The sequence below is a fragment of the Tachysurus fulvidraco genome, chromosome 3 (assembly GCF_022655615.1).
Source record: "Tachysurus fulvidraco isolate hzauxx_2018 chromosome 3, HZAU_PFXX_2.0, whole genome shotgun sequence".
NCBI classification, from domain to species: domain Eukaryota; kingdom Metazoa; phylum Chordata; class Actinopteri; order Siluriformes; family Bagridae; genus Tachysurus; species Tachysurus fulvidraco.
This window is the reverse complement of record NC_062520.1, coordinates 31,650,386-31,663,387: the sequence shown is the minus strand read 5'-3', so window position 1 is coordinate 31,663,387 and position 13,002 is coordinate 31,650,386. Positions and strand designations below refer to the sequence as shown.

The 13,002-nt window shown below is 46.1% G+C and overlaps 1 protein-coding gene across 5 annotated transcripts in view; it reads right to left on the bottom strand.

The window, feature by feature from the left end:
- Positions 1-12,494, bottom strand: part of rab11fip3 (RAB11 family interacting protein 3 (class II)) — a 30,520-nt gene extending 18,026 nt beyond the window's left edge. Inside the window, exons 1-3 of one of the 5 annotated variants that reach the window (XM_047810808.1) lie at positions 12,019-12,493; positions 8,601-11,338; positions 785-878 (exon numbers count right to left, since the gene is read on the bottom strand). In XM_047810808.1, coding sequence (XP_047666764.1) covers positions 785-878; positions 8,601-11,090 — 2,584 coding nt within the window. In that variant the 5' untranslated portion in view covers positions 11,091-11,338; positions 12,019-12,493. Of the gene's footprint in view, positions 1-784; positions 879-8,600 lie in introns of all 5 variants that reach the window. The other 4 variants (XM_027179102.2, XM_047810809.1, XM_047810811.1 and 1 more) reach the window with 4 other exon arrangements.
- Positions 12,495-13,002: the final 508 nt, after the last annotated feature.

Below are 13,002 nucleotides of genomic sequence, written 5' to 3'. Positions count from 1 at the left end.
TGCACAAGTGTTTTTCTAGCTTGTGTGTTCAATTCCCACACGGGCTGATTAATGTGCTGCTGCTTGTCGGAAAAAACAATCATTAAGCTTAAAAGTTTTGTTAGTATTCCGATGTCTGTCTGTCTGTCTGTCTGTCTGTCTGTCTCCTCACCTGTCTATCTGACTGACTGTAGCTCTGTGTACGGTTGTGTCTATTCGTCTGTCTAACTAACCATCACTCAGCTGGTTGTGTGTGTGTGTGTGTGTGTGTGTGTGTGTGTGTGTGTGTCTCTGCACATTTCTTTCTCTCTCCCTATCTGTCTGTCTGTCTGTCTGACTATACACCACTCACACATGCTCACACACAATCACACACACAATCACTCACACAATCACTCACACACACACACTCACACACCCCTCCACACTGATCCCTATCCACCCTGTATCTGTCCCTCTAGTTTCCTATGAAGCCTTCTCTCAGTCCGTCTACCTACCTACTTACCTGTCTGTCTCTCTAGTTATCCGTCTGTCCATTTTATCTGTCTGTCTATTTTCTATAAACTTACATACCTTCTGCCTAGCTGTCTATATACCTGTCTGTTTGTCTGTCTGTCAATATACCTACCTTCTTTCTATCTGTCTTTCAGTCTGTCTTCCCTCCACCGAACTCTCAGTCTGTCTGTATACCCATCTGTCTGTCTGTCTGTCTGTCTGTCTGTCTGCCTGCCTGTCCAGCTACATTCCTGTCTCTCTCAACTCATCTGCATTACAACAGCACAGGGTTCTGCTTGTGTTTGTGTACCTCCGTTGCCGATGGCTGTGATGCCTCTGTGGAAATCCTCAAAGCTGATGACCCCCAGGCCGCTCGGGTCGAGGAAGCGGGTCAGGTCCTTCACCTGAAACACACACACACACACACACACCATTTTTACAGTCAATCAATATTATACTGAAAAAAACAAAATAAAACACAACACTCTACTCTGTCCCACCCACACGCTACATGTCACACACAACTACAACATCAGAACAGTGTACAGGAATAAACATAAGCAGCAGAGATCTGTTAGTCTCAGTCATGTGTGTGTGTGTGTGTGTGTGTGTGTGTGTGTGTGTGTTTATAATGGAAGCAATAATTGACAATTTTGTGTGCACAATATATGAACGTGTTTAAATAAAAAAAAGAAATAAAAGCCTGAAGAGATTTTAATCAAGGCTGTTCCTGTGGTTCCCATTCAAAATAAACAATGTGCTCCTACACACACACACACACACACACACACACACACACACACATTCATGTACTGTATCATGCCTACTCACATATTCTTATAAAGCAGTGCTATATCATGCACACGCACACACACACACACACACAGATCTGTGCTGCACTGATACAATCAAGTTAGTCTGTAGCCTAGCAACCAGAGATCAGGTTTCCAGGGAGACAGGAATAGGGTTTCAGAGGCAGGATTGTCCACACACACACACGCAAATAAACACAAACATATACATATAAATATACACACACACACACACAGGCACACACACACACAAGCACACAGGCACACACAGGCGCACACACAGGCACACACACACACAGGCACACACACACACACACGGGCACACACACACGGGCACACACACAGGCACACACACAGGCACACACACCGGCAGGCACAGGCGCACACACAGGCACACACACAGGCACACACAGGCACACATCCCTGCAGTGATGCCATGTGTGTGATGGAAAAGTTTTGACTCCGGCTCCAGAGACAGAAGTGTGTGGGGTTTAACGATGCAGCGAGGGACCGCTGTTAGAAAACACACAAACACACACACAAACACACACACAGGTCTAAATGAAAACATGGTATAAAGAATTTGGGACAAAAAAAATGACAGACAAACACACGGAGGTGGTTAGTCACTACGTCCTTTTCCATGTGCCCACAGGTTTAATACTGTAAGAACTGGAGGAGTCAAGTGAAAATTCACATCAGATCAGATTTACAGTTATACACCTGAATACTTTAATCTGTTCATTACTGCATTCGTCTGGGTGTTTTTACACCTCCGTCTGCTGCCATGTGAAAGAGACGTGACAACAGAAAATCACTTCATTTCACGCCTGAAGGAAACTATATTAAAGTATATATTAACTATATTCATTCATTTGTGCTCTATCCTGAAAAATCACACAAACACACAGGCACACACACACACACACACACACACACGCACACACACACACAGGCACACACACACACAGGCACACACACACACAGGCACACACACACACAGGCACACACACACAGGCACATATATACACACACACACACAGGCACAGGCACACACACAGGCACACACACACATACAGGCACACACATACAGGCACACACATACAGGCACACACACAGGCACACACACAGGCACACACACACAGGCACAGGCACACACACACACACACACACGCACACACACACACAGGCACACACACACACAGGCGCAAACACACACACAGGCGCGCACACACACACAGGCATGCACACACACACACAGGCACGCACACACACACACAGGCACGCACACACACACACAGGCACGCACACACACACAGGCACAGGCACACACACAGGCACAGGCACACACACAGGCACAGGCACACACACAGGCACACACACAGGCACACACAGGCACATACACACACAGGCACAGGCACAGGCGCACACACACACAGGCGCACACACACACAGGCGCAAACACACACACAGGCGCAAACACACACACAGGCACGCACACACACAGGCACGCACACACACAGGCACGCACACACACAGGCACGCACACACACAGGCACGCACACACACACAGGCACGCACACACACACAGGCACGCACACACACACAGGCACGCACACACACACAGGCACGCACACACACACAGGCACGCACACACACAGGCACGCACACACACAGGCACGCACACACACACACACACACACACACGCACACACAGGCACGCACACACAGGCACGCACACACACACACACAGGCGCACACACACACAAAACACACACACACACAAAACACAAACACAAAACACACACACACACAAAACACAAACACAAAACACACACAGAGACACACACACCCCAAACACACACATACACACACACACATACATACACACACACAAAATGTTTTGCTAAACCTAAGATTGAAAAAAAAAGGAAAGACGAGAGGAAAGTAAAAGCAGTTTTCCGATGATAAGAAGCCACGACACGACCCCCATCACCTCCACCTCAGTTTCCATGCTGAGACACTTCAAGCCAAACAAACAAAGAACACAGAGAAGTCATTTCTCAGGTATGACATTTAAGAAGTGAAAAGGAAAGTGTGTGTGTGGTGTGTGTGTGTGTGTGTGTGTGTGTGTGTGTGGGGGTAGAGTTTCCTGTTAGCTGGTCGAGAAGATGACGGTTATAACAAACAATATGTTGAGGTGTGACAATATTTTCTGTTGTGTTGTTAAACGACTGAACAAATCTGAGGTGAATTTAAATCGGTTCCTCGGCGAGCGAGCGGCGTTACGAGGCGTCGCCTTTCCTGTAACGAGGGAGTAAAAATATCAGGGAATTTATCCGTTTAGGTTTAATCTGTAAAACGTTTATCAAAATTATTATGAGTTATAATTATGAAGACTTTGGAGCGATCCTAACATCCGTTCAGTTGAATAGTTCACACGAGCTCTTTGGTTCTGACTCCAACACACTCAGCATCACAGATAGCAGATGATTTAGTCTGTAGATGTTCTGTTATTACATCACTGGGAAATAAAACACTGGGACTAAATTCATTAATTCTCTCTCTCTCTGTGTCTCTGTCTGTCTCTGTCTCTCTCTCTCTCTGTGTCTGTCTCTCTCTCTCTCTCTCTGTGTCTGTCTCTCTCTCTCTCTCTCTCTCTCTCTCTCTCACTATCTCTCTCTCTCTCTCTCTCTCACTATCTCTCTCTCTCTGTGTGTGTGTGTCTCTGTCTCTCTCTCTGTGTCTCTGTGTGTGTCTCTGTCTCTCTCTCTCTCTCTCACTCACTATCTCTCTGTGTGTGCGTGTGTGTCTCTGTCTCTCTGTGTGTGTCTCTATCTCTCTCTCTCTCACTATCTCTGTGTGTGTGTGTGTCTCTGTCTCTCTCTCTCGGTGTCTCTGTGTGTGTCTCTCCCTCTCTCACTCTTTTCTCCCTATCTGTGTCTCTTTCTCTCTCTCTCTCTCCCCTCCCTCTCTCTGTCTCTCACTATCTCTCTCTGTGTGTGTCTCTCTCTCTCTCTCCCTCTCTTTTTTTCTCCCTCTCTGTGTCTCTTTTTCTCTCTCTCCCTCTCTGTCTCTTTCTGTTTCTCTGTGTGTGTCTCTCTCCCCCTGTGTGTGTGTGTGTGTGTGTCTGTCTCTCTCTCTCTCGGTCTCTGTGCGTGTCTCTTTCTGTCCCCCCCCCGTCTCTCTCTCTCTGTGTCTCTGTCTCCCCCCCCGCCTACCTATCCTTTCTATGTGGCACCTGTAATAAACACAACACTTACTGATGCCATTTGAATAAATACCTGTTACGTTTATATCCTCATGATAACCACGTAAGACTCCATGAGCCACGGCTTCATCTCGTACCTGACACTAAAGTAGTGATGCACCGTGAACGTCTACATGACGGATGACACTTTCCACTCCTTTAGTGTCTTTATATGTTCTCTAACTCCAACTAAACAAAGTGACCAGGTCGTAAACGAAGCGTAATATAAAAACTAGTCTAAACCGCGAGCATCGTGCAGCGATTAACTCGAGTAGAAACCCAAACTCACAATCCTGTACTTCCTGTTGAAGCGACTTCTTCCTGCTCGGCCTTTGCATATGGAACAAATGGAAATAAGAGGAAACAGACTGCTTTGCATGGTACAGTTCTGTTAGGCTCATTTAGGTCTGAACAACAATCTGTGTCTGGAAATCCAAAGGGGACAAAACTGGACATGAGGGATGATGTTACGCTCTGCTGGTCATCGGAGTGATGCTGACCCATCGAGTGCATCAAAAGTATGTGGACAACTTAGTACTGAACGTCCCGTTCCAAATCCACTGACATTAGTATCAGGTTGTTTCCCAGGTGAGATTTTCAGGTGTTCAGTGGGGTTGAGGTCATGATTCTGTGGCAAAAATCTACTGGCCAGGGGTCAACATACCTTTGGTCATGTAAGCTCATGTGCTAGGTTTCATATGACCCTCCGACCCCTGGAACAAAAACGAGACAATTCTCAATTCCATGTGGACGATGGAGGTGCAGGGAAGATCTAATGGTAGCTGTTTAGCTATGTTCCTGTCCAACAGAGCACTAAGCTGGACCTACTGGTGTGAGACTCTTACTCCGAGAGTCATACCTTCTGTCCATGTAAGAGAACATAATCATTATCTCTGTACTGCACTGACTGGAACCTGAACCTGAACCATGCCTGTCAGAACTGGTACCGAAATGTGAGACGGTTTATGTGACGGGTGCAGAAAAGGAGAAGAAAGAAACGCATCATTTATAAGACTGTAGGTTTAATACAACGTTTCCAGACGTTTGCTCACACACACAAAGTTGTCTCATGTTGCTTAAAGCGATCAATAGGAGATCGGCTGGGGTTAAGGGGCACTTAATGTGAGACAGCACACTGTTTAATGTGTTACTGCTAAAGTGTTCAGGAGTGTTAATGATAAACCTGATCATCCGGCAGGCGTACGCTCTTTACTACAGCAGTTAGTGAGGGACATCAGCATCAGCAAATTCAACATGTACAAACACACTTAAGCACAATGTGTGTGTGTGTGTGTGTGTGTGTGTGTGTGTGTGTGTGTGTGTGTGTGTGTGTGTGAGAGAGAGAGAGAGAGACACACACACACACACACAGACAGACAGAGAGAGACAGAGACACAGAGAGACAGACAGACAGAGAAAGACAGAGAGAGACAGACACAGAGAGAGAAACAGAGACAGAAAGAAAGAAAGAAAGAAAGAAAGAAAGAAAGAAAGAAAGAGAGACAGCAAGAGAGAGACAGAAAGAGAGAGAGACAGAGAGAGAGAGAGAGAGAGAGAGAGAGAGAGAGACAGAGAGAGAGACAGAGAGAGATAGATAGGTACAGAAGAGTGAGGAGGATTAGAGAGACTGAAAAGAGAGAGATAGCGTAGTGAGAGAGGAGAGGAGAGGAGAGAGAGAGAGGAGAAAAACACAGAGAGAGAGGAGAGAGAAGAGATAGAGATGGAGAGGTAGAGATACGAAGCAATAGAGATAGACAGAGAGAGAGAGCATGAGAGAGAGAGAAGGAGAGAGTATGAGCAAGTAATAGAGAGAAGACTGAACGAAAAATATATATAACATATGATAGAGGAGAGAGGAGGGATAAGCGTGATAGATATAGGAGTGAGATATATAAAACACAAGTAGGAGGTGTTAGGAGTATATAGAAGATATGGTAGAGACGTAAAATAATTAGATACATATAGAGAGAACATAGATAGGATAGAGATACACGTATAGTAGTGTTAGGATAGATATGATAGACAGGAAGAAAGTAGATAGACATGCAGATGATACAACCATCTATAGATATTATAGAAAGACAGAGATGATATTACATAGAGTGTTAGATATAGAGAGAAGAGAGAGAGAGTGAGAGAGACGGAAAAAGAGAGAGACAGAGAGAGTGAGAGGAGTGATATTGTAATATTCCACACAAATCACTGTAACCTTTAAGAGTTTCTTATATAAAATGAGTCTGATAATGACGTCAGATTTGCTGCTTTTATCCAATCAGAACACAAACACACTTTTCTTAGCAGCAGCTCCACCTTTTATAGGAAAACATCAGGAATCGGCGATGGTTTGAGTTACAAACATGGAAATTAAAGTCTGACGGCCGGCTTTCCTTCGTCCGGTCACTCAGCTGACACACGTTTGGTGTTTGTCTCCATCGCTCTACGAGACCGACGTGACGTAAGCGGCTTATTGCTGTCGGATTTGTTACGATACTAAACCTTTAATCCGTATTAATAACCAACACTAACTTCTCTGGCAGCCAAAACAAGTTGTGTTTTTAGGCTATTTATGTTGTTTAGTGTTGGATTTTATTTAACTTATCATCTGTTGAGGGACGAAGATCTTCATCAAAAGACCCCGATACGGCATCTTAGCAACTCATTCTAAAGTCACTAAAGTCTGAGGTTGGTTTGTGCGTCATTGTGCTTTAGTGGAACCGGTCATTTAGTCCTGCTATTTCGGTGAAGCCCTACGCAACAACGTGGCTCTGGGGGCCGAACTCAGGCTCATGCTGAAACAGAAAACAATAAAGAACCACGTATCCAAACCTCGCTCAAGCTCTCCATTCACTCTTGGCTTCTCTTCCTGCCAATCTAACGCCCTTCTCTGTCCACCTCAGCATTTTTTTGGTTTAGTTAACAAAACAGACCGACTTCCTGCACCCACCGAATCACAAGCACACGAACACAAACGCTGGACATGCTCTCGTTACATTCCTTGTTTTTTGTTACCCTCCATTTGATCTCACGAGCTGCTGGATAAATCATTTATGAGCCAATGAGTTTCAAAGACTCGCTCTCAACCTCCAGTCTTCTGGTAGATACCGGCATCGTAGAGACTGAGGTCTTAACTGGAGGACGTGTCCTACAAAGGAAGGATGTGAGGGAGCATACGCACTATCTAGATAACCCCGATCACGTCCAAAAGGACAAGCGTCTCCCTACGTCTCCATATTAGAGCGGCGTGTGAAAGTAGCATCCCTCGCATCCATAATCCATTTCGCCGCATGACACCGAACCACATGATCCAAACTGATTCTCCAGGTAAAGCTGCAACTTTATCTTGCTTAAAGCTACATAGTGAAACGTTATAAAGGGTAAAAAAACGTTCTCTTAGAATCACAACAAGTCGCGATTATTATATCCGTCTAACCGAAGAGCTCCTGAGGAAATAAGCAAAGCAGCACCGAGAAGCTTGTTGCTAACAATCTATAACAATCTGGGAGACTAATTGTCGTGTATAAGCACCGATTAACAATCGAGGTCAAGGAACAGTGAAACTAAATACACTTCAACCTCTGTGTGTGTGTGTGTGTGAGAGAGAGAGAGAGAGAGAAGGCGAGAGAGAGAAAGAACCTGGGAAAGAACCGTCAATTCGATTCTTTAAGGGTGTGAATAATACATTAGGTCTTCTTCAGTATCACTGAGCTCCAGTTTCACCGGGCGTTTTATGACCAGAGGGAAAAAACACAAACATCTCGCTATGAAAATCACCACAGGACTGAAAATCAGTCTCCTGGTGTCACATTAGCATAGCATAGCAAGATTAAAACATCAGATAGTGTGTGTGTGTGGGTGTGTGAGACCTCTTTACTTTGTGTGTTTGTTTAACACAGCCACACAATTACCCTTGCAGCCTTGTCTAATCGGTTAACTCTAAAACCCTTTTAGCTTAAATAAATACACAAAGAAAACAAACAGAACAAAACGTACCGTGGCAGACAATAATACCGGATTATCACTGAACCTCACGTGTAAACGTTTACTAAATAAACTATATACATCACCTGTTCCACTCCGTATGCCGTGGCAAACTCCATGAACTCCTCGATACGGACAAATCCGTCCCCATCCTGATCGAGAGCTTGAAACACGGCCTGAAGGGCCGAGCGTTCGTCGTCCTGTGGATTGGCTGCTGGAAGCGCGCTGGCACCGACACTCCCATCCTGGATCAAATCTGAGCTCACGCATATCTCCAGAGCCATTTCCGCATCGTCGGGCCCGTCAGGAATTACAACGACGTCGTCGTCCCCCATCAGAGGCGGACATGTTTCTTCTAGCGGACAGACTCCGCTGGGAGACTCATCTCTGAGCGGATTTACCCTTGGCTGTGCTACCTGAGACAGGTCTGCTTGGTCAGGTAGATCAGTTTCCCCATCTACCTTCACATCAGCTGACTGACAGAGTCTTGATGTAGCCCCGCCCCTTTCCTGCTCCATGGCCCTGCCCAGTTGGCTGAGTGGACTATCTGCACCTGAGAGGAGGGTGGGATCTAATCCACTCCCAAAAAAGGCACCCGGGTCACTATAACTACCTTCTCTTTCCCCTTGCTGCACACACACAGCTTCAACCTCTGGGCTTCCTGGGGCAGGTAATGTTGTATGGTCAGGTGTGTGTGTGTTCAGACCGCTGTCGGACGACTCGGTCGGCGTGTGTGAGTACTGAAGACCGTCAAACATCACGTGAATGTCCTTTTCAGGTGTATAGTTACGGGTACCTGAACAGAGGCACTCCGATTCATCCTGCGTGTTCGTACAGCCATCGGAATCTTGGCAGTGTCGAGTTGTACCGTTAATCGACGTGTTAACAGACGCCACCTCCTGAACGTGCAATAGGAGGTGTGTATCGACGGCAACGAGCGTACGCGTTTCTGTGACTGATGTGTCCACATTGGGCAAGTTGATTGTCAGTTCTTTGCCTGTGTCCTCAGGCATGTTGGTGGTCTCTGATGGATTATGTTCGAGTTCTAGTTCTGATGAAGTGCGTGTTTGAGATTCAGGGCCGAGCGAGATCGCATCAGTCATCGCGTTCGCCTCAAGGGAAAGACAACTTGAAGGAGAAATGGGAGGGGGTTCTTTCTCCAAGGCAGGAAAGGTATTGACAATGATGTCTTTCTCAGAGGCAAATATTACAGAAAGGGACGAGTTTTCTTTCAAGTCAGTTGCAGTTTCAGATTTAATATAAAGCTCATGGTTACTGGACTCTGGCGAGCGGCCTGTCTGAGGAGAAAGCGAGACCTGAGAGATCGATACGGACTCCACCGGAGACGTCGGCTCAGGTATAAATGAACGTGACGAAAGAAAAGCTTGATCAAAATCAGATCCGAGTTCCTGTTCCACAGGTTCATTATGTGTGAGATCTCTTTCTACTGCTTCTTCCATTTCTACAGTCATTTCATCTTCGCATAAAAAGTTATGACTGAAGCCCAGAAAGCTGCTCTCAGGTGTTCCATTAGGTGATAATGACTCATGTGGTGCCCCTTGTTTGCCCTCCGAGTCTAATCCAGCTAATGTTCTTTCTGGTACAGACAGCGTGCTCGATGCTAATGAATCCGCAGGTGATTGTGGCCTGGACCAGACCTTAGATGCTTCGTCGGGTGTCATGTTACTAGTTGAAGGGATATCATCCTCCTGTTCAGAAGATGATCCTGCAGTTGTAGTATCAGCCGTCTGGAAGATAGCGTGACTGCCATCACATGGCTGAACAAGCGAATCTAAAAACGACGACGGTAAGAGTTCATCCGAATCATCAGCGTGGGAAAGCGAACAGTGGGGTGAGGAAGACAAATCGTAGATGAAAGGCAAGGGGACCAAAGCCTCGAGTGGATTCCTACTTGCGCTTTCTTCAGCAAGACCCGTCAAATTTCCACACAAGACATTGGTCGTGTTTTCAGGTGTAGTTTGTGAAGAGGACAGATCTTTTGTCCGATGCGAGTCAGGACTCTCGTCTACTACGCTAGTCCTCCGAGCAGGCAGGGTCTGAGACGGTGCCTGGTCCAGCACAGGACCCAGAGGAAGCCGGCCTAAGAGGCCGTCTAAAGGGCGATCCGTTTCGACAGGTTGTAAACTTTCCACAGCCTGCAGAGATGTGCAAGTGTGTGTGGGACTGGGTGTAGTGGAATTAAAATTGATGAGGTCTGCTGTGACCACATCCTGTGACGTTTCACAGCAGTCTTCTGCAGCCGGTTCCTGTGACAAAGACCGCTGTTTATCCCATGACGGACCGACGCGCTCTGACGTACACTCCCATGAATACGCTTGCTCTAATCCAGAATACCGAGATGCCCGAAATAATTCATCTAGATTCAAAGAGCTGTCCTGAAATATCTCATCAAAGCTTAGGGAGACAATACCAGGCTCTCCTCTCTGATGTCTCTCTGGATTTTCATGGCCGCTTTCGGCGGCGACGTCGCCGTTATCCAAAAGCAGAAATCCGAGCGAATTCTGGTCGGATTCCCAGTCGGAACGACCTCGCGGGCTGGAGAGAACCTGCTCCATTTAGGAGCGCCGTTCCTCTCCTGCGAGGTTAAAAACACTCCAGGAGGTATCGTCTTTTATTAAAAATCCGCCAAGCAATAATGTTTGGAATTCCAAGTTAATTCTCGTCCACTTTTAGCCAAAGTGCCAACAGCAGTATTTTTGCTTAGATCCATGCGCAGTCGTGACCTCGTGGATAAATAATTAACTCCCTCGGCCTGACTTCAACACGCCGACTGTTCGTTTCGCTCCGGCACCTCCGTGTCCTTCTGGTTGTAAGGAAAGCAGAAAGTTTTGTCTTTACACACAATCAATAAACCTTTACTTTGAATTAAATCCCTGCGTTATTAAAGCGCCCTGATCCACGACGTGGTCTGGAAAAAATGACTAAACAGACCTGACAGATTTAAACCGAATATAAAGTGGCACCTTGTTACGGTTAGATCAAGTAGAACCGAATAGAAAGAACCTGTATTTTAGGACCGCGTTTATATTTAACCTGAGCGTCTACGTGAACCGAACCACAGCGATAAATCAGGTAACGACAGAAAATGTAATAATCTATAACTATTTCTAAAAGGTGTGTGTTTTTAATATCTGCTCAGATTTACCTGGAGATAAAGAATTACATCAGTGTAATGTTACAAACAGATGCTTGTCCTAGTTAAAATCACCAAAGATGACAGAAAGCTGTAGTTAACAGGCTCGAATTCGGTGTTTAGACCTAAATAATATTTATTTTCATGCTCTTTAAGTCTGTGTCATGGTTTTAAACCATCATTACATCACAGCTCAGACCCTCGAGAGCTTTCTAGCTTCTTTCACTCGATCTAAATCACTTTCAGTCTTTTCTTCTATGTGTTAATTCGGAACATGATCCGGATTATCTGCAGCTTTGTCTAAACCACAAACGTGTGAGATTTAACGCGCTAGCCGTGTGGATGCTAACCGGTTAGCTGTGTATGCTAACAGCATCCTGTCAGACTGAACCGAGACACACCGGGAACACGGAGCCTCGGGGACTTTCCGGTCCTCTCGGTACAATATAAGCCGTTTGTTTGCCTCAGTTTTTTTTCCTTGTGACCATCTGAAGGATCCGGGAGATGTTTTGTGTCGCTGAAGGCCAGAGAAAGCTGGTTATAATCCACCTGCTGCTGCTAATGCTAACGCCGTTAGCCTCCTGTTAGCTCCCGTTAGCTTCACCTCACATCCTCCGTGTTTCGTGCTTTGGGAAATTAAAACGTTTTCCGTCAGAAATTCCACAACGTTTCCAGACAAATCCTTAAAGTAAAGTCTTCGCGCGTCCATATCCGTGGGAGAAATGCGAGGGGGGGAAAACGGTCCCGTCGACGTCTGAGGACTGATAACAAGTCGCATCAGCAGCAGCAATAACACGCTCAATAACACGCGCGCATGCGCAGAAGCGGTCGCCCGCAGCATCCTTTTCTAATCAGCATCTCTGCTGTTGCGTCCTGCTGTTTCTTTATCGCCTCAAAGTGCCCGGATCATTGGATTAAATAAAACAGTTTCCGAGGATGATCAAATTCCTGACACATAGCATTCATTAGTGCTAGTGAACCAGATCACAGGCTGAATCCCAAATCTCTCCCTACATGAGTGCACTTCATCAGGTGTGCACTGGTGCCGTCTACATCCTCACAGTGACCCACATGTGGGATTCAACACACATCTACATCCCCATAGTGACCCATATGTGAGATTCAACACATCCTCACAGTGACCCACATGTGGGATTCAACACATCCTCATACTGACCCACATGTGGGATTCAACACATCCCCATAGTGACCCACATGTGGGATTCAACACATCCCCATAGTGACCCACATGTGGGATTCAACACATCCTCAGTGACCCACATGTGGGATTCAACACATCCTCATACTGACCCATATGTGGGATTCAACACGCA